General features: G+C 40.5%; 1 protein-coding gene across 2 annotated transcripts; it reads right to left on the minus strand.

The window, feature by feature from the left end:
• Positions 1 to 764: 764 nt before the first annotated feature.
• On the minus strand, positions 765 to 11715 carry LOC115785595 (mothers against decapentaplegic homolog 4-like). Of its 2 annotated transcripts, none has more exons than XM_030737344.1 (10): positions 11463 to 11715; positions 10107 to 10480; positions 9608 to 9782; positions 8747 to 9004; positions 8422 to 8532; positions 8279 to 8329; positions 7792 to 7975; positions 5797 to 5965; positions 5553 to 5691; positions 765 to 3927 (listed from the first exon to the last, which is right to left on the minus strand). In XM_030737344.1, exons 2-10 carry the CDS (start codon positions 10344 to 10346, stop codon positions 3716 to 3718), a joined length of 1539 nt encoding a protein of 512 aa, XP_030593204.1. In that variant the 5' UTR covers positions 10347 to 10480; positions 11463 to 11715; the 3' UTR covers positions 765 to 3715. The 2 variants fall into 2 exon arrangements, with proteins under 2 accessions (XP_030593204.1, XP_030593205.1); XM_030737345.1 differs by lacking the exon at positions 11463 to 11715 and adding an exon at positions 10807 to 10960.
• Between the last annotated feature and the right edge of the window lie 8073 nt (positions 11716 to 19788).

Raw genomic sequence — 19788 nt, forward strand, 5'->3', positions numbered from 1 at the left:
TTAAGAGTTTTATTTTTCTGATATTAAAGTTACTTATTAAAGACGGTTTCTTTTAAAGCCATTCTAGACTGCTGTCATTTATTCATGCTTTTTTTTTTTTTTTTTATAAAGAGAGTCATCTAATGTATTATGTGGGATCTTTTTCACAAGGAAATGAAGTACTGATTCATCAGAATGATAACTTATGGAAGTTTGTTTCTGCCGCTGAAAGGAAAAGAAAAATTCAGGCAGAGATGAAATTTTAAGCTATGATCAAGGAATTTTGACTTAATGACCGAGTAAGTCTGATTAACATGAAATTTCAAAATACTAACCTGGGGTTCTGACTTAATGGATGGCAATTTAGTTTATTTTTCCCATTGGCAGAAACAAGCTTCCATAATGTCCTCTCCTTAGCACCACACGCCTCACCAGTGAGCATGAATGCCCCCCCCAAGACCTGCAAAAGTTAAATTACTGGGCTCAAGTTTCAGCCTTCCCAAAAAAAGAAAGATTGATATGGAGTTGGGTAAATTTTAAGTAACACGAGAGCTTCGTTTTCTGAACCTAGCCCGAAGATTAAGTTAGAAATTGAGATGTGAAATCCCAGTTTGAACACACTGCAGTAAATTTTTACAGGTTCAATAATTTGCCCTCCATCACTTTGCACTTAACAGCTCTGTAGTTCAAGCTGTGTGGGTATCCAGCCCTTTTCATCAACAATATCATTTATTGCTTCGTTGTGTTGCTGTGGAAAAAAAAAAAGAGGACACCCCATAGAGAATATCAGGCCATGTTTAATTATAGACTCTCACATAAGAAATACAGGAGAAATTAATATCTTCAATCTGTAATAGTAGTCAGCATCAACTCATCTGAGCTGTCTTTTTGCTCCTATAATAACTGCAAGTCATATAAAAACATCTGTCCACTTTAAAGCACATCATATAACACTCTATTCTTCAGCATAAATTCTCTATCCTGTTTCCTGCCATGCAATCGACTGGATCCATACTAAAATCTCAAGATTTTAACGTCTTTAAAACACAGCTCTTCAAAGTTATGAATCCAAACTGGGATGAGAGCTAACCACTGCTTAGTTATGATTAACTGTTAGGTAGTAAAGTTCCCCATCTACAAAGAATAAAAAGACAGATGCACATTCATTAAAAAAATCCTTTTTATGAAGCCACTACTGAGCGGAGGTTTGATGTGTAAAAATAACAAGCGTGATGTCGTGAGTGATCAACTTGCTTAACCTGCATCAAACGGTGCAACAGAATTCATCACACGCCACCGAGGACATCGGATCAAGCGTTTGTTGATATCTGATTTCTGTCTGTCATACCTCACCTGTTTCAACACCTTTGAGCAAAGCTGTCATTTAAATTCAAATAAAGGTGGAACGCTAATGACCGGACAACTCGTTTAATCTGGATTTGTCTTTAAGACGCCTTCTTTAGGAGTTCAGCTTCTAAAATGTTAACATATTAAATTGAATCATTTGCCTAGGTTACATTTATGCAGATTCCCTCTGTTTGCTTTTAATGCTAGGACACACAAACACCAGTACACAGCAGGTTCTGGTTTCTACTGGCTTCAGATATTAATTTGCATGCAATGCAGAGAAATGAATCACTCCATTTTAAAAAGGGGTCTCTTTGACATTAAAATTCATGCAAACTCTGACATGCATTTCAAAAGCAAAGTTATTTACATGGATTAAACAGGAAAACAAAACTGCAAATCAAAAAAAAAAAAAATGTCAGATCAGCCAAAAGAAACCCTAAGATGTGTGTGAATGAAAAGTGAGGGCAAAAAGGTGGCCTAATGTTGCATACAGTATAATTTCAATACAACTGCATCACACAATGCTGCCTCTGCTGACAACCCTATGTTAACTATAAACCAGCCTATTTACTGTTATTCATTTACCACCTCAAAACAATGGTTACTGAATTAAATCAAGGAAAAAAAATAAAGTGCTAAAAATATACAAACGTAACAAAAATAAAACCTCAAAAAATATATCAATATTGCTGGGAACTGTCTTTAACCCTCTTCCTTGTCGGTAAACTATACACAAGTGACCTGGATCAAGTATTATATAAGTGGGCTACAAGTCATAAAATATATGCAAGTGCAATTAAGTCTAGGCATTAAAATCCAATTTAAAAAACAAACCTTCAGCTCCAACAGTTTGGGAAAACAGCTGCTAGTGACTGGACTTCATGCTGTCATGATCATAGCAGACACATTTATGTTTCTTAGTAATTATTACTTTGGTTTGCCAAAATGTTCATAAACCCTGCTCATCATTCTGTGGACAAAGGAAGATTATCTGTCTGCCTCTGAGCTGGGTTTTTTGTTCTCAGCACAAAAATGAGAAGGTAAGCAGACTGTTGTTGCTTAATGGAGAGTGTATCTGAAACAGATGGGAGGCAATCTTGGTTGAAAATCACTAATGACGATCACCTTAAGAAGCGTCTTATCAGAAGTGACAGAAATGAATCACCTGTATGTTTATGTGGATTTTGTTATGTGCATTGTGTCTGGTTTAAAGCACTTTGTAACACTGGTTTTTAAGTGCCATGCTAACAAACTTTATTAATTACTTTTCAGTTATTAAGACACTAATCAGCCATAACATTAAACACACTGATCACCACCCATCTAAGTAATGTTTAGGAAGGCAGCAGCCTCTAAAAGAACAACACACTCCGCTGTAAGACCTCCAAACTCCCCATGTCCCAATCTAATAAAATATTCGTGAGATTTTGCTGTTGTCAAAATCCCTGTGTGGATGGATGTGTTGATCCATGTGATGGGTCAGAGATGTTTTACCAGCACTAGGAGGACTTACACAATATCATGGAGGTGGTTCCAATGTTGTGGCAGACTGGTGTAATCCATCACCCACTGGATAGCTGAACTTTACATAAAACAACTCCCAAAAACTGTAGGACAATATTGTCCTAAACATCAACCAGGTGTTCGGCTCACTGCAGCACACATGTTCTGTAAAAGAAATGGTGGGAAAAATAGGACATCCATCAGGTGCAGACTTGCACCTATCATACAAAGTCCAAACCCATAGCTTGACAACACTGTACCAAAAAAAAAAAAAAAAAAGTCCACAGAGTTGTTTCAGTTAGGGGGCTGGAAGTAGCATTCAGATCTGGGGCATGTCGGTTTCTCCTGTGACATTCGTGGTTGGTCGAGAACTGAGCTGTTGTCGAGAAGTGTTCCCCTTCAGAGTGCTCCTGCTGCCTTTCTATTCAGCCTGAGAGCTGGCTGGACTCAGGTGTACTTCCAGGTGTAAAGCAGTCTGTAACTGTTTGAATGAAACCTGGCAACACAGATGTTCTTGCCTGTGTCTGAGTTTAATATCCGTCAGTAGTGGGTGGTCGTGCTGGTACACATTCCAGTTTAATGGGATCTGCAGGTCATCCTTGTGCATGAAGTTATGAGATTTTTAAAACCATTACAGTCATTCCAATTCAAAGGCATCTATCAAAAATGTGGATAAACATTTCTTTAATATACAGCTTTGGGTCATTTTAGTGTCACAAGCTAAAGTTGGGGCCACAGTGCACAAAAGGTGGTTTAAACACACCTGGAAGTATTTATTCACGTGGACAGCTTCAGTTTGACCTTCTCTGCCCAAAACAATTCACTGAGGAAGACTTTCCATTGCCACTGTATACTGCAGTGAGATGCTGCCATTATAAAGATCTCAGTCGAGAGGCTGTGGGTCTGCTATAGGCATAGTGTGCAGAACCTCATCCAGTAACTGCAGAGCTCTGTGCAGGTGGATCTCAATCCAGCACGGGGTCTCCTTGATGCTCTGGCGTGGGTAGTCAGGCCCCCAGCCCTTAACAAAACTCATCCTGAGAATACACAGCCTCCGGAGATCGTCCACACCGATACCAGCTGCTGCTGACAAACCTGACAGGACAGAGAGACAGTTACAATCAAGGCCAGTGTGCCAAAAAACACAAAATGCACCTCTTGGGCTGTTTTCACAAATGAACTCTAAACAATGTGAAGACCTAGTCTGAAGTTGTCATGTCTCACTACCAGAACGCAACAGTCTGTTTAGTACTAAGCCTGCAAGAGGCGGGGCACAGGAAAAACACTCACTAGCTGTGAATCCACTGGTCTAACAGAAGCTAGATCTTCAAAAACTTAATAAATTAAAGCAATCATAGATAGTTCCCTGTCTGAGCTGACTACATCAAACACTTGTGTTCTCATATGCACCTCTGTCAGGTAATATCTAGAAAAGTTGATCTTCAGGTGAGGTTTCAAGTGATTCCCATTAACTACAACTGAAAGAATTTATTAAAATTAATAGTAAGGAACATTTTTAGATCAAAATAGGCTGGTTCCAGCTTCTGAAATTTATTTTTTTTTAAAATATACTTTGATGAGAGTAAACTGAATATTGTGGAGTTTTGGACAGTTGACAAATAAAAAAAAAAAATCTGAATGTCAAATTGTATTTATATGAAAGTGACACATCCAGAGCAAACACCACATCAAACATTTATCAACCAATAGGAACTGATAGAATCTGTTAGGGCTGGGCGATATGTCGAGTTTTTAAGAAATATCGATATATTTTCATACGCAATATAAGATGACAATATCATTTATATCGATATAGTCTATCTCAAGTTACAATCACACTGCCCCGCCTCTCTCCCTCACCGCTTCACCCTTAAATCATGCAGGAAGCGGCAGCATGGCAGTGTTGCCAACTTACTGACTTTGTTGCTAGATTTAGTGGCTTTCAGAACCCTGTGATGACTTTTTTCCCCCAAAAACCAACTAGTGACAAATTTAGCGACTTTTTCTGGTGACATCGGGGGCTCTTGGAGAGTTTTGGAAACCTGAGATCCTCTGCTATCGATGAGTTTTGTGTATATACTGCCTTCGTACTGCGTCGGTTCATACGCTTTGGCATCGCCTGGACCCCCAAGAGTCCCTGGCTGCAGGCAAAAGGGTGGTTGTGATATATCAGCGCATATGGATTTACTGAGCTGGCTAGAATCCTGCTGATTGAAGGATGGAATTTTGTTCAGTCTGTTTACATGTTTTGTTACTTGCACAGATTACTAGATGTACAGGAGTACACACAGGAGGAAGCACTTTGGTAAAGCCTGCTTCACTGCAGACTGGCTTTTTAAAGATTAAGCCAGCTTTTTGCTATTTTTGCTCTTTATCTTTTCTTTTTACATTTTAATAACACAGCTGTGAGTCTTTTGTTATGGAGGAAAAAAGCCTTAATTTATTTGAGGAGGATTATTATTTAAATATGCCAAAAGTTTATTTTTGAGCAATTTATCATGTACATCTACAGCTGAATGTTTCTTTGACACAGAAGTGCTTTTTTGGGAAGAAAAAATATTGAGATATATATCGTATATTTCCATTCAGCTAAAAAATATGGAGATATTACTTTTGGTACATATCGCCCAGCCCTAGATTCTGTAACATCCAAGTTGTTTCACCAAAGCATTTTGATTTCATTTCTGTTAGCATAATTATTTGCAGTCGCTGTATCTTACTAATAGCTGGGGCTATCCCTCCTACTGATCCAGGTCCAGGGATGTTTCCAGCCACAGCTGCTGCTTGAGCTGCTGCTGCGGCTTGAGCTGTAGCAGCCTGCTGTTGCATCTGTCTGTGGCACTGACGAAGGTCAAACACCTGATGGGACAGGGGACTTTTAATATACTATTTATTTACATTTCTCATGCAAACCTATGAGTTTATTACACAGGAAATGTTATCGCGGAGTGACTGTGTCCTCACCTTGATGTAAGCGCTGGGGTAGATTTTGTGAACAGCGTCTCCAGGGGCTCGGCCTGCCTCTCTGTCCAGGTAGTAACTCTGAACAAACACTGCGTGGTCACTGAGGCATCGCACCCACACATCTCCCTCGCCTTTACACTCCAGCTGGACCCCTTTACCAATGTGAAGTCTGCCAGAGATAAATATAAAATAAAAATGAAAAAAAAATTTGAAAAAAGATCAATGAACAGTCAGTGACTCTCTTCAAGACACAGTGTGCATTTCCTGTAAATCCGGGCATCATGGATCATGTTAACTTTGCACTTGCCAGATCTAGTTCTGGAGTTTTCCATAAACAAGGACTTGATTCATGGATCATTTAAAAAATAAACACACAAAATGGCTGTCATTTGTGATGTGGATACATATGTAAAGAGACATAACAGTGATTCAAAAAGCTACTTTCATTCAGACTAAGAGGTTAGTGTTTAAAATTATTCCTGTAAAATACATGTTTATATCTGGAAAGCTGTAGGAGACCCCAGTTGGTTTCTCTCTATTCTCTCTCTCTCTCTCTATTCCTATTATGCAAGTCCCCACTTCCCTAAATCTATAGTGGTGCAGGTTGTGAAGATGGCATGACCCATAGAGTATTCACTGTCACATTTACAGGAAATACCCCAAGTTATCATTTAAAGCTCAGCAAAATGTGCCATATATTATGTTTCAAGTCACATGATTTCATGTGAAGATGCTGGTAGAATGAAGGGTCTCTTTAAATAAACAGCAAGGCATAAACAGAAGTTATAAGAAGAACAGATTGTTTTGAACTTTCTATCTACAGTCATGTGAACAAGAAAGATTTCTATGCAGTCTTGTGAAAAACTAAGTACACCCTTACTGCTTCCATAGGAATTAAAGGGTAAGTAGCTGCTAATCAAATAAACCTGATTAATTGATCATCAGCAAGCACGGCCACCTCTATTAAAGCAAAGGTTTTGGCAGTTTGGAGGATTCAGGTGTGTGTTAAGACAATGCCAAGGAGGAAAGACATAAGCAATTATCTTAGAAAAGCAATTATTGCTGTCTATCAATCTGGGAAGGGTCATAAGGCCATTGCCAAGCAATCTGAAGTCCATCACTCAACAGTGAGAAAGATTATTCAGAAGTGGAAAACTTTCAAGACTCTGCCAACGCTCAGACAAATTGCAAAAAACCCCCAAGAGGTACATCTCAGACTCTACAGTGAGCATGTTAAATGACATATAACTAAGACAATTACATCTAAACATGACATTGATGACAGTACAATTAGAGAATGAGACCTGTTGGCCTATTGAGCTCTGGTGTCAAATGTTTTACTTGTACAATATGTGAAATCTTGGAACAGAAAGTAATTTGGCTGTAGATCGACCATCACTGAGTTGGTTTTTGGTTTGTTTTACAATTTTTTATATTTTTTATTTTATTTTATTTTTTTTGGGGGGGGGGGGGGGGGGGGTCAAAAAATTTAAAAATCTGTCTGGAACATTCTGTAGACCTTTGCTCAATGAACACTCATACCAAGTTTCAGAAGAACTTCTCAACAAAATAAGGGGGAGTAGAGACTGAAGTTAATCAATTAAATAGTATTTCTTGAAAATGTATAAATACATTTCTGGAGCTTGAAAAAGGCGACTGGACTTCTTTTTGTTTCCTTTTTCAAGCTCCAGAGACTACTATGACCTGGATGACAGAATCTACACAGACATATAAATACATTTAAAAATCAGAAATTTATCGGCAGCATTTTGTACAGATTTGCCCACTGGATACTTGTAGCAAGTTTGTAAAAAAAAATTCAGCCAATAAATAAGTCTTGAGAAGTAGTCATTGAAAACTGTTTTTCACATGACTGTATATAAACATCTGAAACTGTTCAGTTTCACATCTTTAACCAAAACTGATACAATGTAGATGTGAACTTCATCAAAAAATACAAGCGCATCACAGTTCATTCTTCTTGTTGGTACCTACCTTGCTCTCTCAATAGCCTCAGTGCGATGTACATTACTGAGCTGGCCCAAACAGAACCTGTCTCCTCCTGAGGGGTCAACGTAGCCATCTACAGTCACTATGGGGCACGAGGAGGGCACTTTAAATGTCTCCCCAACCTGAACATCCATCTCAAAGTAGGCAATGGAACACCAGTAGTCAGGAGCTGTAACAGAGTTAAGAAGATACCAACGCTTTCACTTCATCAATAGAAATAAACAGTGGTGAAACCAGCACTTCCTCAACAAGGTTATAGAAACTTTAGCTTCAAGTCATAGATATGAAAGAAAACCAGGCCACATTTATAAAAGAGTGATAATTGATTTTAGCACTACTTACTATAAAATAAACTTAAGGGCCATTCATCAACACACCATATATAAACAATAATGTCCAATCTAGTCACAGGCTTTCTATTAGAATCACACCTAAAACAGGGTTTGTACTTTTGTGGCTTGTACTTCCTCACCTGGATGATTGGATATAGGAGGCTGAAAGGCGAGCTCATTGTGCACTGGCCCTGAGTGAAAGATGATGTAATGTTAGTGCTCATTTGCTCTGCAATCTGTGATTTTATCTACAGTTATAGTTGTAGTGACTGTGTGCACCTACAGTAGTGTGCTGGATGTGGAATAGGAGGGTGGTGCTGTAGATGACCGTTGGTGTGGTGGGGTATGGTGGGAGTGAAGCCATTACCGTTCCTGGACCAACTGGAGGTGGCATCTGAGGAGAGAACAGAAGTCAGCTCTGAAGCTAAACAGACAAAGCGTAGAAATTCCAAAATGTACGACACACTTTCACAGCAACAACTCAAAGAGGAGACGCAGACTATATGAATATTAGAGACTTTCAGTGAAAATGTTAGCTTGTACAAAATTACACCAACTCAACTTTGACAAGCAAGTTTACAAAGTAACATTTTATGACTGTATCTTACTGCCTGATCCAGCAGCAACAGCAGGGAAGGATGACATTGAGGCAGAAGTGGAGGCCTCAGTGGGTGGGAGCAGATTTGGGGTTGGAAATGATTCTGACGGTGGTGGTCGGCTACTGGTTGGGGGGTGCTGGATGGTCTGGAGGGAGTGCCCGCCCTCAATGGAGGGCAGACTCTGCTGTCCATCAAAATCAAACTCATCCTTAACGATCATGGGTGAGCTGTGCCCAGCTGAGTTGTTTATGGTCAGTCCTGATAAGTCTGCACCGAGAGAAAATAATTGACAGGTGGAACAGATTACTGGCAACACCAGACCCTCATCTGTATGCAGATGTGTGTAAATACAATGTCACGTAAGAAGGAAAAGTAACCCTCAAACTACAATCTGAGTTAGTGACGTTTATTTCCTCAGAATTTAGTCTCATTTTCCTTCAGTACAATAAAGGAAACATGACTCAAACTTGTGATGCTGCTTTTCTTCCCATGCACTCAACCAGTGATGTTCAATTATGCCAAATAGTCACAATTGCTTTGGGCAATACTGAAATCATGATTTCTCAATATTATTTCTTGTAGACATCAGAAAAACACTGGACTGGTTAAGCTTTAAAAAAGAAGAAACATTTTTTTGTTGACTTCCTTGAGCTTTAATTATAATTCAAATGACAACACATAAATAAATGTGAAATAAACTACATTTGGCACAGAATGAACTTGGACTTTTGGATGAGTAAAACTGAATGAAAGAGAAATGCTTTACAATAATTTTACATCTCAATTACTGTGTTTGAATGACTGTTGGACACCAAATTTTTAACTGAAATTATAACTGGATTAACTGCAAAACCTTCCAACACTACTCACCTATGCCAGGTGACACCACTCTCTCATAGTGATAAGGGTTGACGCACACACAGTCACACTTGAGGTCAAAGGCAAACTGGCAGTATTTGACATGCTTCAGTTCATTCTTATGCAGGTCAGGCCAGCGCCACAGCCGGGCATAGATTACATGAGGGAAGCCTTTACGTCCAGCCACCTGGGAGCAACAACAACAAGGAAAATACAGAGTATAGTAGTATTTGTACACTTGCTGCCCTTACAGGTGAGGTGAAAGATGATGTTAAATAATCAGTTAGAAGGCAGGAAAGGACACCCATTTTCAACTGTTGTGTTGGACAGTGGGTTCTGACTATATAAATTCACAGTGGTACAAATACAGGCATGAGTTTAATTTTTCCCCCCCCTCTTCCTTAAGAATGGCTTCTTGACAGAACTGAAACCATGTATAATTTACTTGAGCTTCTAAAACCTAATCACCACTGCTCTGAGTCAAGCAGAAACAGCGTTTATATTTAAGTACCTGCAGTCGTCCATCAAGTGTCCTCTGAATGGTCACACACTTGCTTGGATGAGCCCCGTTGGTGGTGATAGCCGTGATAAGAGAGTCAAGCTCATCTTTTTTCTCCTTCAGTTTTTTCACCAAGCTCTCGATGGCGCGCTTGGCAAAGGTCTCGCTCTCGCCACCCTGCCTGTGACACATGAGGCTGTGCACAATGCTCAGGCAGGCATCGTTGCTCGTAGGAGTGTTAGTGATGGACATCTCGACAAATATTTTTCCGCTGCAACTTTCTCAGATTATGGTTTGTTGACACAATTTCACCTCATTGTCGAGAAACCGGGGCAGAGAGCTCGTCACAGTTCAGCAGTGATTGTGAGTATGACATGTGACAAGATCTGAAAAGAGAGGATAAAAATCAAGATATTTTATACAATGGTTGATAGAGCTTTTCAGTCATTTTGCAACCTCTACATTGTGGGGCTGTACAGCTCAGCTAATGTAAATAAAAAGACCTAAGACAATACATTTTAACATCATTTTTCCTTTCAGTTACCGTCATGTTAATACAAAAGACAGATTAGTTTTCCAGGAAAAATAAACAAAACAAAACAACAGAGTTTCTGTTTTGAGTCTGGGCGGCTGGCAGCAGGTTTGAACCAGAAACTCTAACCTTATAAAGAAAAAAGAAGTATTTAGGCGTATAATGATAACGCTAGCTCACCAACAACCAAATGACATGGTGAAACGGCTTTCCGTACATCCACAGCCGAATTCAGAAGCTTTCGTGGCTCTTTAGTCTCGGAAAAAAATGAAGTTTTGTTGTGTTCGCTTACTGCTCAGCTAACTAGCGGCGCCAGTCTGGCTGCCGTTTGTTCGGGGGGAAGCGTCAGTAAATTACTGTCAATTGACAGCCATAACCGGAAGTATGCGCACAATATCTTCACAATAAAAACAGCACTCACACTGGCTAAGTCTATAAGCGCATTAAAAGTCGATCATACAAGCGACAAAATATTACTAAAAAAAAAAGATTCACAAATCTCTAGGAGAAACGTCATAGGTTCATTGACTGTCTTAGGTGCAGCTTCGTCTGAATTTTATTTTGATGCGCTTTCCCGGATATAGCGGGTTTAATTAAAGCCACTTTGCCTGTAGTTCGTTAGCTACCCGATACCAAAATATCAGATAGCAAACTACATAACGTGCTACCGTGAGGTTAGCAGATATGTTTGTTATTGTGGCCAGTTTCACTGCACACAATATCAAGTAGCAACATAACCACACAAAACTAGTAAAACACTGTTTGGTAAGTGTTGTCTGTGCAGTTCAAAAACATAAACTCATTTTGGACTTTGAGAGCTTCCACTTTGCACTTACCTGGAGTTAGCTGGTGTAGGAGCTAACAGGCGAGCCCTGCCTCTGTCCCCAAGTTGCCGAGTCGAGAGGGGGCCAGTGGTGGGTCTGTGCGGGTCCTGGACACCTCCTGGATTATCCTTATAAATTCCAGCAAGTACTTTAAGCAAACGTGGGGTAAAGTTCCGTCGTCCACAAGCCTTAGCTTTACACCCTATAAAGTAGGAGGCGGATTAAGTCGGAGTCAAATCTCAGCTTTCGCGGTAACTCCTCTCTAACCAGTTCCTTTATTGGCGCATGCGTAAAGAGAGAATGTTCTCATGATTTTATTTTTACTGTTTTAGCTAATGAACGGTATATGTCTAATACAAATGCCCGTATTGCAATGAACTCTAAAGCATCAACCTCTACTAGTACAGCTGCTTCTACAGTTATTACAACAAATTATTACTGCTACATCTTCTCACGACATCAAAGTCCTCATAATTGCTCTGACTACATCTAACTGTACCCATACAATCTGTGACTGTGACCTGCACCTGGCTTGTTTTCCTTCAATTTCGCAAACTATGAGGTAATTAATTTCAATTTCTGTCTGTTTCAAAGAAAAAAAATTAACATAAATGTAGATGTATTTTTTTCTTATCTGTTTGCATAGGCTTTCACAACTTTACAGCAAACCTCAAAGTTGCTGTTCTAGGAGTAATGCAGTAGAAATACTCCGAAAATTTCAATAAAGGAAAATAACGTTTTTCATATTGTCTAAGTTCTCTAATAAATGACATGGATTCTTGTATAGAAATATTTTACTGCAAAAGTGATTAAATTGACAAATATTGAGATGTACCCTTTTTGCCTCGTGGCACATATGTGGTCGCCGGCTCTACCATTGAGCCACCCCTCAGTCTTCCTCTTTTGTTTCTTCCTGGCAACTCCATCTTCAACATCCTTTATCCAATATATCCACTATCCCTCCTCTGCACATGTCCAAACCATCTCAGCCTTGCGTCTCTAACTTTGTCTCCAGATCACTCAACCTGAGCTGTCCCTCTGATGTACTAATTTCTAATCCTGTCTATCTTTGTCTCTCCCAATAAAAAAATCTTAGCATCTTCAGCTCTGCCACCTCCAGCTCCACCTCCTGTCTTTTTGTTAGAGCCAACATTTCCAAACCATACATCAAAGCAGGTCTCAGTACTGTCTTGTAAATCTTCCCTTTCACTGCTGCTGCTATCCTCCTGTCACAAATCACCCTGGACACTCATCTCCATCCACTGCACCCTGCCTGCTGAGCATGCCCTCCCCCTCTCCTCTTCCTTTGCTTTAGGTCAGCATTAGCACAGTTTCCACCTGCACCCTGTTGGCCAGCAGCACTGGAGACAGTCGATACTAACCCGGACCCTAACCAATCATTCTTGATGATCCGCATGTTTGATTTGACAAAAATTTTACGACAGATGCCCTTTCTGATGCAGCCCTCCCCATTTAAAACTGGCACTAGGATTACACTGGCTTGTACCCCCCCCCCCCCCCCCCCCCCCCCCCCCCCCCCCGTGGCTAGATATACAGATATATACATGTCAGAAAGAAAGTTACCAAAGGCTCTAATCTTTACAGTAAGGCAAGAGGTCACTGTAATTACATATTTACATACAATCAAACACATACCTCATAATCTTTGGAAGTGCCATACTGTAAAAACACTTCTCAGCAGAAGGAAATGTTTCATTTTGATCTTCCAGTGTTGTAGGGAAACATGAAGGTTTTATTTCAGCTGCTCCTCCACGGCTGCTTATTTCACACATTATTTTCCCCTCTGTGCTTAACGAGGTGCTAATTACAGACGTGAAAACATCTGCTGTGGTGTTTATTTGGGATGAAGAGTAGACACTGTTTATCTTTGATGGCACATTCATTTTACCCTCTTCACGTTAATGAGAGCATGTTTTGCACACACATGCACACACACTGAAGTTTAAATGCCCCACTGGTTACCCATTTGTCCCAATTACAGATGTGACTATTACCCACTGACAGGCACACGATGATGATTAATTATCAGCTTTGGTAGCTAATGTAGTTGGCATGCCCCCATAATTTGACTTTAATTGTCTGTCATCTTTCTCTTTGTTTCCCTTTCTTATCACGCCCTCACTGAGCTTGTTGTGCTCTGATCTTTAGTAAATAACCTTCACTGGGTTAGTTGAGAGGACAATTTTCTTTTAATTCTCCATGTCTTGTTTTTCTCTGCACTTGTCAGTTGCACTTTATTCTCATTTCTCACTCTGATACTTCTTTTTTTCACTTCTTCTGTCCATGATCAAAACAATAACTTCTAAAGTGTGACCTTGTTATTATAGTTTAATTCACACTGCAACAGAGGGAGCACTGGAAATGAAGGGAAATGAAGAATCGATCTAGGAATATACACACTCACACATGGCCTCACTTGGCTGCATGTTGTATGCAGTCCCGTTACTCACCAGCAGAGTGCAGTAACCACAAGCCTATAAAATCTGCTCTGCACCCCCCCCCCCCCCCCCCCCCCCGTCTTTAAGTATAAAAAATTATGATGAATTTGTTGTGAAAAATATAAGTAATGCCAGCACTAAGACAAAATAAAACAACCTGTTGGGTTTCTGCAGAAGTTGCATAAACTCTGAAGAAGTGCAATCAAATAAACTGAAAAAAAAATGAAACAAGCAGAAATATATACTTCATAAATCCAAAGAATAACAAAAAAACAAAAACAAAGAGACAACAACCTGGAGCTCAATGCTGTCAGAGCAGTGGAGATGATTGTAGACTTCAGGTTGAATCCAGCCCCACCAGACCCTCTCTCCCTGCAGGCCTGCTGAGTGGACACTGTAAAGTCCTGCTTCCATGGAACCATCATCTTCCAGGACCCAAGGTGGGAGCTAAACATCAGGTCCCTCATCAAAAAGGCACAACAGAGGATGTACTTTCTGTGGCAATTGAAGAAATTCAACCTGCTAAAGTCAGTGATAGTGTGCTTCTACTCCTCCATTTAACCTATTCTCACGTTCTCCATCTCCATCTGCGACTAAGGACAAAGACAGACTGCAACATGTCATCCATTCTGCTCGGAAGGTGATTGGCTGCAATCTGCATTCCCTCCAAGACACTTCCAGGACACTGAGATGAGCAAGGAAGATTTCTGTCGACCCTTCCCATCCTGGATATTAAACTTTTGTGTCACTACCCTCTGGCAGGAGGCTGCAATCCATCAGGATTGCCTCACATAGCACTGTTTGCACCATGACACCAAGACAAATTCCTCATTTGTGGAAAAAAAAAATGGCAATAAATGTAATTCTGAATCTGATATCCACTTGTTTGTATTTACAGTACTGATTCTCAACCACAGAGCTGTAAGGTGATGCCTGCAGCTAGCACTTACCTGTCACTCACACAGATGAGTTATTAAAAAAAAAGAGGTCACTCACTCGAAGTTCCTCAGCTGACCAACTGAAGGGACTGTAGTTTCAGGCACTTCTGCTCCGGCTTTTCAGCCCCAGAGTTTGCTGCTTGTTGTCAAACTTTCCTCTGCCTCCTGCTTTTGTTCTTTTCCCTTTCCGATCATTTCCCCTCTTAGATACCGATTCCTGTCAAGCCTGGTGAGGTAATGGTGGGAGATTTACTGCCTAAAATTTGTAGTACTTCTTGATTTCAGACAGCTGTATGCATAATTTCATGCATAGTTTCTAATTTCTGCTTGAGACCACTAATTTTGTGTCTGAACTGACACCTGACATGGGGAGATTTTGTCATCTGTGAACTACATTGATAATTAAGCTGCTGTTAGTGTTGCAAGTTGGTTGAAATTGCTGTTGATTGACACTGCATATTAAACAATATGCTTCCCTTTTTTACATCAAGGATAAAGACAGACAGTTGTGTCTGAATATTGTAGGAATGCCCTGGGTAACATTTCCATTCAATCATCGATTCGTCCTACAACTTTGCTTCTGCTTCTTCTCATTCCATCTCCTCCACTGAACCCCTCACCTTTTCCTCTGAAGCCTGAGTGCATCACACGAGTGGGGGATGTATTAAATCTGAAATCCTTCCACCTCAGTGCGATTCAGGAAACTGTCGACCCCGCGGGAAGTAAATGCAGATTGAGGGATGGGTATGTGGAAACAAGGAGAAGTGGATGAAGGAAGAGGTGAATTTAGTGAGGAAAGGTTGGATTGAATGATGGACGGCATTTAGAAGATGGATGGAGCTGTGGTGAACATGAGAGAGAGCGAAGGAATGAAGGGGTGGATGAGAGAGGAGGTGTGTGAGAGGAGACGAATGAGCTGTCCATTTGAAGATAAATCAGAGAGGCAGCGTAGTGACGGCTATAACTACAAACACACACACACACACACATACAAACAGATGCGTGTGCGTGCACTCATGTTTTGACTCACACGCATGCAAACACAAATACACTTACTTACTTACTCGCTCGTGCACATTCTGCCCCATGGCGAGGTGGTAAAAGGCCACGGCTGATTGGATGCTGGAGGCTGATTTCGCCCTGAGTGGCAGAGCAGGGCATGTTGGGATGTTTGGATACAAACGCAGTCGTCCGTGAAGGCATGAGGTAGGTCACCCCTCTTCTCTCTGTTTCCGTCATCCTTCTATTTTAACATCTCTTTCCTTCCTCACGTCCTCATTCTCTTATTGTTTCTTTCTCTGTCGTTGTTACCTTTTGCACATTTCCCCAATGGGCTTTTCACTAATGCACCTCCAAATCTGCCCTTTCCTCTGTTCCCATAAATCCATCTTTCATACAGAGTGCATTCTCTCTGGGTAATAACTGCAGCTCTCAGTTCTCCTCTATTTCTCCCACTCTTGTTCTCCTTTGTCTGGCCTTATCCATCTCCATCTGCCCTCCATTTCTCTTATATATCTCCCCTGTTCTAGCTTTACTCACCCTCCATTTTTTTCCCAGCTTACAGCCCCCTAACACACACACACACACACACACACACACACACACACACACACACACACACACACACACACTGTATCCCTGCAGTGTAGTGTGCTAACAGAATAATTAGTCGTGCTTGATGTCTCTGACAGCTCTAATCCTTCTAAATGGCCACCACATGCCTCCCCTCATCTACTCATGGTTAGACACACGTATCCCCCCCCCCCCCCCCCCCCCCACACACACACACACACACATGTACATGCTCATGGTTGTAGATACTCACACATTCTCACACTGCTTGCAAATTGAAATGTGTTCCATCTGTGTTCAAAAGGTTTTGGGATGCTGTTTATTAAAGGTTTGTTCTCTAATAGCTAAAGTAACTGAAACACATCTGCACAGAGTCAACGTCTTTGCAGATGAGGTTTGACTATAATGCTGAAATAAAAACATATATAAAAGTTGGATATGTGGGTAAATTGTTGGAGAGACCCTCTTGACTCTGAGTGACAGACAGACAGACTGCACAATTTTTAGAAAAAATAATCTTTGGTGGAATACTGTTTCACTGTGTTTGGCACTGAAAGAGGTCAGAGATGTGTGAAGATAACTTAAAAAAATTTTTTTCCACTAGATCCAAAACTATTTGTACTTGGTTTGCATCCAGAAGAACACATCTGTAACAGAAATCAAATGCAAAATGTATTGATAATAAAAACATGTCAAACCTTCAACTAGAAAGAATAACACAATGAAAGACAAAATAAGAGGTTTGTAAAAGAATAACTGGATATAACATAACATCAGTCAGAATGATTGTTTTTAAGTGTTTGTTATGTTTTTCTATGAATTTAAATATTTTGTTTGCTGCACTGTTTGCAATTCTTTGCTATGATTAAGCTAAAGTTATTGCAACAGCCCAAATGTGGGACACAGCGGCGGCTGACGGGTTGGGAGCAAAACAAAAGATTTTAATGGACTGATGCAAAAACTAATAAGGAGCATTCAAGATAGGTTGCAAGATATTCCAACAAAACAAGACAAGGAAATAGCAAAATTCCAAAAGAAGAAAATGTTAACAAGCCATGAGACAGACTGGCGACCTGTCTAGGGTGTACCCCACCTCTCGCCCTGTGAAACCTCGGCTAGGGTCCAGCCCTCCCCCATCCCTTCTGACCCTGAATTAGATAGTGGTTAAGAAATTGAATGGATTAATCGAACACTTGCCACTAGGGCTAAAACACAATGAATGCAGAAGGGTGAACAAACAGTCTAACAAACATGGAGGGAAATGCAAGATTATCTAGAGGATAGAACGGGAAATGAGACACAGGTGGGAACAACTGAAGCGGGACAATCAGGACAATAAAGAAGCAATAAAGTAAAAACAGAATGCATAAGAAAACAGGACAGAACTAAAAACAAATAACTAACACAAACAAACATGAGGACTGAGAACCTAGAAACACAAAGAGGACTAGTTCATCACAAATTTTCTTTTTATTTGTGGTGCTTTCTTTTTGATTATTTTACCATTAAAAGGAAAGAAATCCTTGGTGCTGCAACAAGTGGTGCAAACAAAGAAGCACTTTAGAAAAGCTTATTTTACTTTCTCTAAAAGAAGAATTAGTGTTTGTTGGATGTGGAGATTTTTGTGACTCTATTGAGAGTTTGTTTCTTTTTGGTACCACTTTCTGGGTGGTAAGAAACCCACTTAGCTAAATGCTGTCAAGACAACACGTAAACCTGTGATGCTTGGATTGCTCTGTGTTCCTACATGACACAACCTCCTCAAAGTTGATAACTTGTATGTGCTTCTGAATATTGTTTGTGTAAGTCTGCCAACAACGCCCCTGCCCCCAAAGAACCAGTCAATGTTTGTGTTGGGAAACACATTAGCCAATTGTGTGATTGCACTGACGCATGCACAGGAGTCGACTGCGTGTGGCAGGCCAGGGATGTAAAATAATACTGTTATGTCAAAGCTGTAGGTGTTTCTTAGCTACTCATAAGGTGTCTTTTGGTGGCCTTGCTCAACTCAACAGGTTATGGCATTAGTGCTATTTTTAGTTATTTTTCATTGTGAAGGCTACTTTGTGATAGGTGTAACTATGCCCAGACCCAAAAGTAACAAAAACAAAACCAAGTGGAAAAAAGGTAAAGAATGGGCATAGAGAGAGTTTCACACAGTCTCCTGGCTGCAAATGGACACAGCCATGGTACCGTAAATTCAGCACAACAGTCCAGTGAGTTCATGCAAGTGGTCGTGCTGCTTCCTGCATGCTCCACTCTCGCACCTGTTTTGCCTAAAGAAGATGATTATTTTCAGAAGTGAGAATGGGGCAAACATGAACTATCTCCTGCATAATGGCACAACACAGAAATTCAGCTCTGGAAGCCAGGAGTAGAACCTCGGTTCATCTTTTCTGAGCAGATTAACCTACATGTGGCATTGAAGCCCACTGGATTAAAATCAGGACTGCAGCAGTCTGAGAGGGCTTTACATGTGCACAAAGATACATGTGTGAGTGTTTGTTTGTTGGCTCAAACATTTGCGTTGGTGGGGTTATCCAATTTCCTGTATTTATTTAGTGTCTGGGATCATATTGTATGTATTTGTCTAGCCAGCTGTGTGTAAGCCTGAACTCATGTACGTGTGTGTGTTTGTGCACGCGCGCGCGCACGCACATATGAGTAAGTTCATTCTTTGTTGTGGAACATGACAAGCATCATTACAGTGCTGAACCGAGTCAACATGGAATAAATATAAATAGTTGTGTTCACTCGGTTTCGCTCTACTACACAAACACACTCTAATGTGAGTGTTGTTTGTGCCTGCATTATTGCATATTTGTTTACTGTATTTGTGTACGTGTGTGTGTACTCTCTGAATCCTGTAAGGCCATGATAGGAAACGGAGACAGAGTCATGGGGGGTTTGCAGCTTTGTGCTGCTCTTCTGTGCGATTTCCCTCAAGAAAAGACTGATCAGCAAAAGAGAACCACCAGGTGAGAAATGGAGAGAAAAGGAAAAACATCACGACATGCCAGGTAGACTGGAAAATCAGAGGGAATGAGGTGATGGATCTACTGAGAATGATTGAACTCAAGACAAAGGAAAAGGTACAAAAATACAGGGGAAAAAAAGGAAAGGTAGTGTGGAAAGAAGAAATGAACAGAACAGGGAATGAGACAGGGTGTATAACAGAGCTCCCAAAGGAATTCCTACCAACATCTTAGTCCTCAGATGTTCACTGGTTGCAGCTGTGCTGTTTGAGTTGCACCACAGCTCCATGAAGTGTCCGTCCCCACTGCATGTGATACAGAAGAAAAACATCCTCAAGCAGTCCCTTTTTCAGCATATACAGATATACAGATTTCAGATATTTGCTGCTATACT

Source organism: Archocentrus centrarchus, chromosome 9 (genome assembly GCF_007364275.1).
Source record: "Archocentrus centrarchus isolate MPI-CPG fArcCen1 chromosome 9, fArcCen1, whole genome shotgun sequence".
NCBI classification, from domain to species: Eukaryota; Metazoa; Chordata; class Actinopteri; order Cichliformes; family Cichlidae; genus Archocentrus; species Archocentrus centrarchus.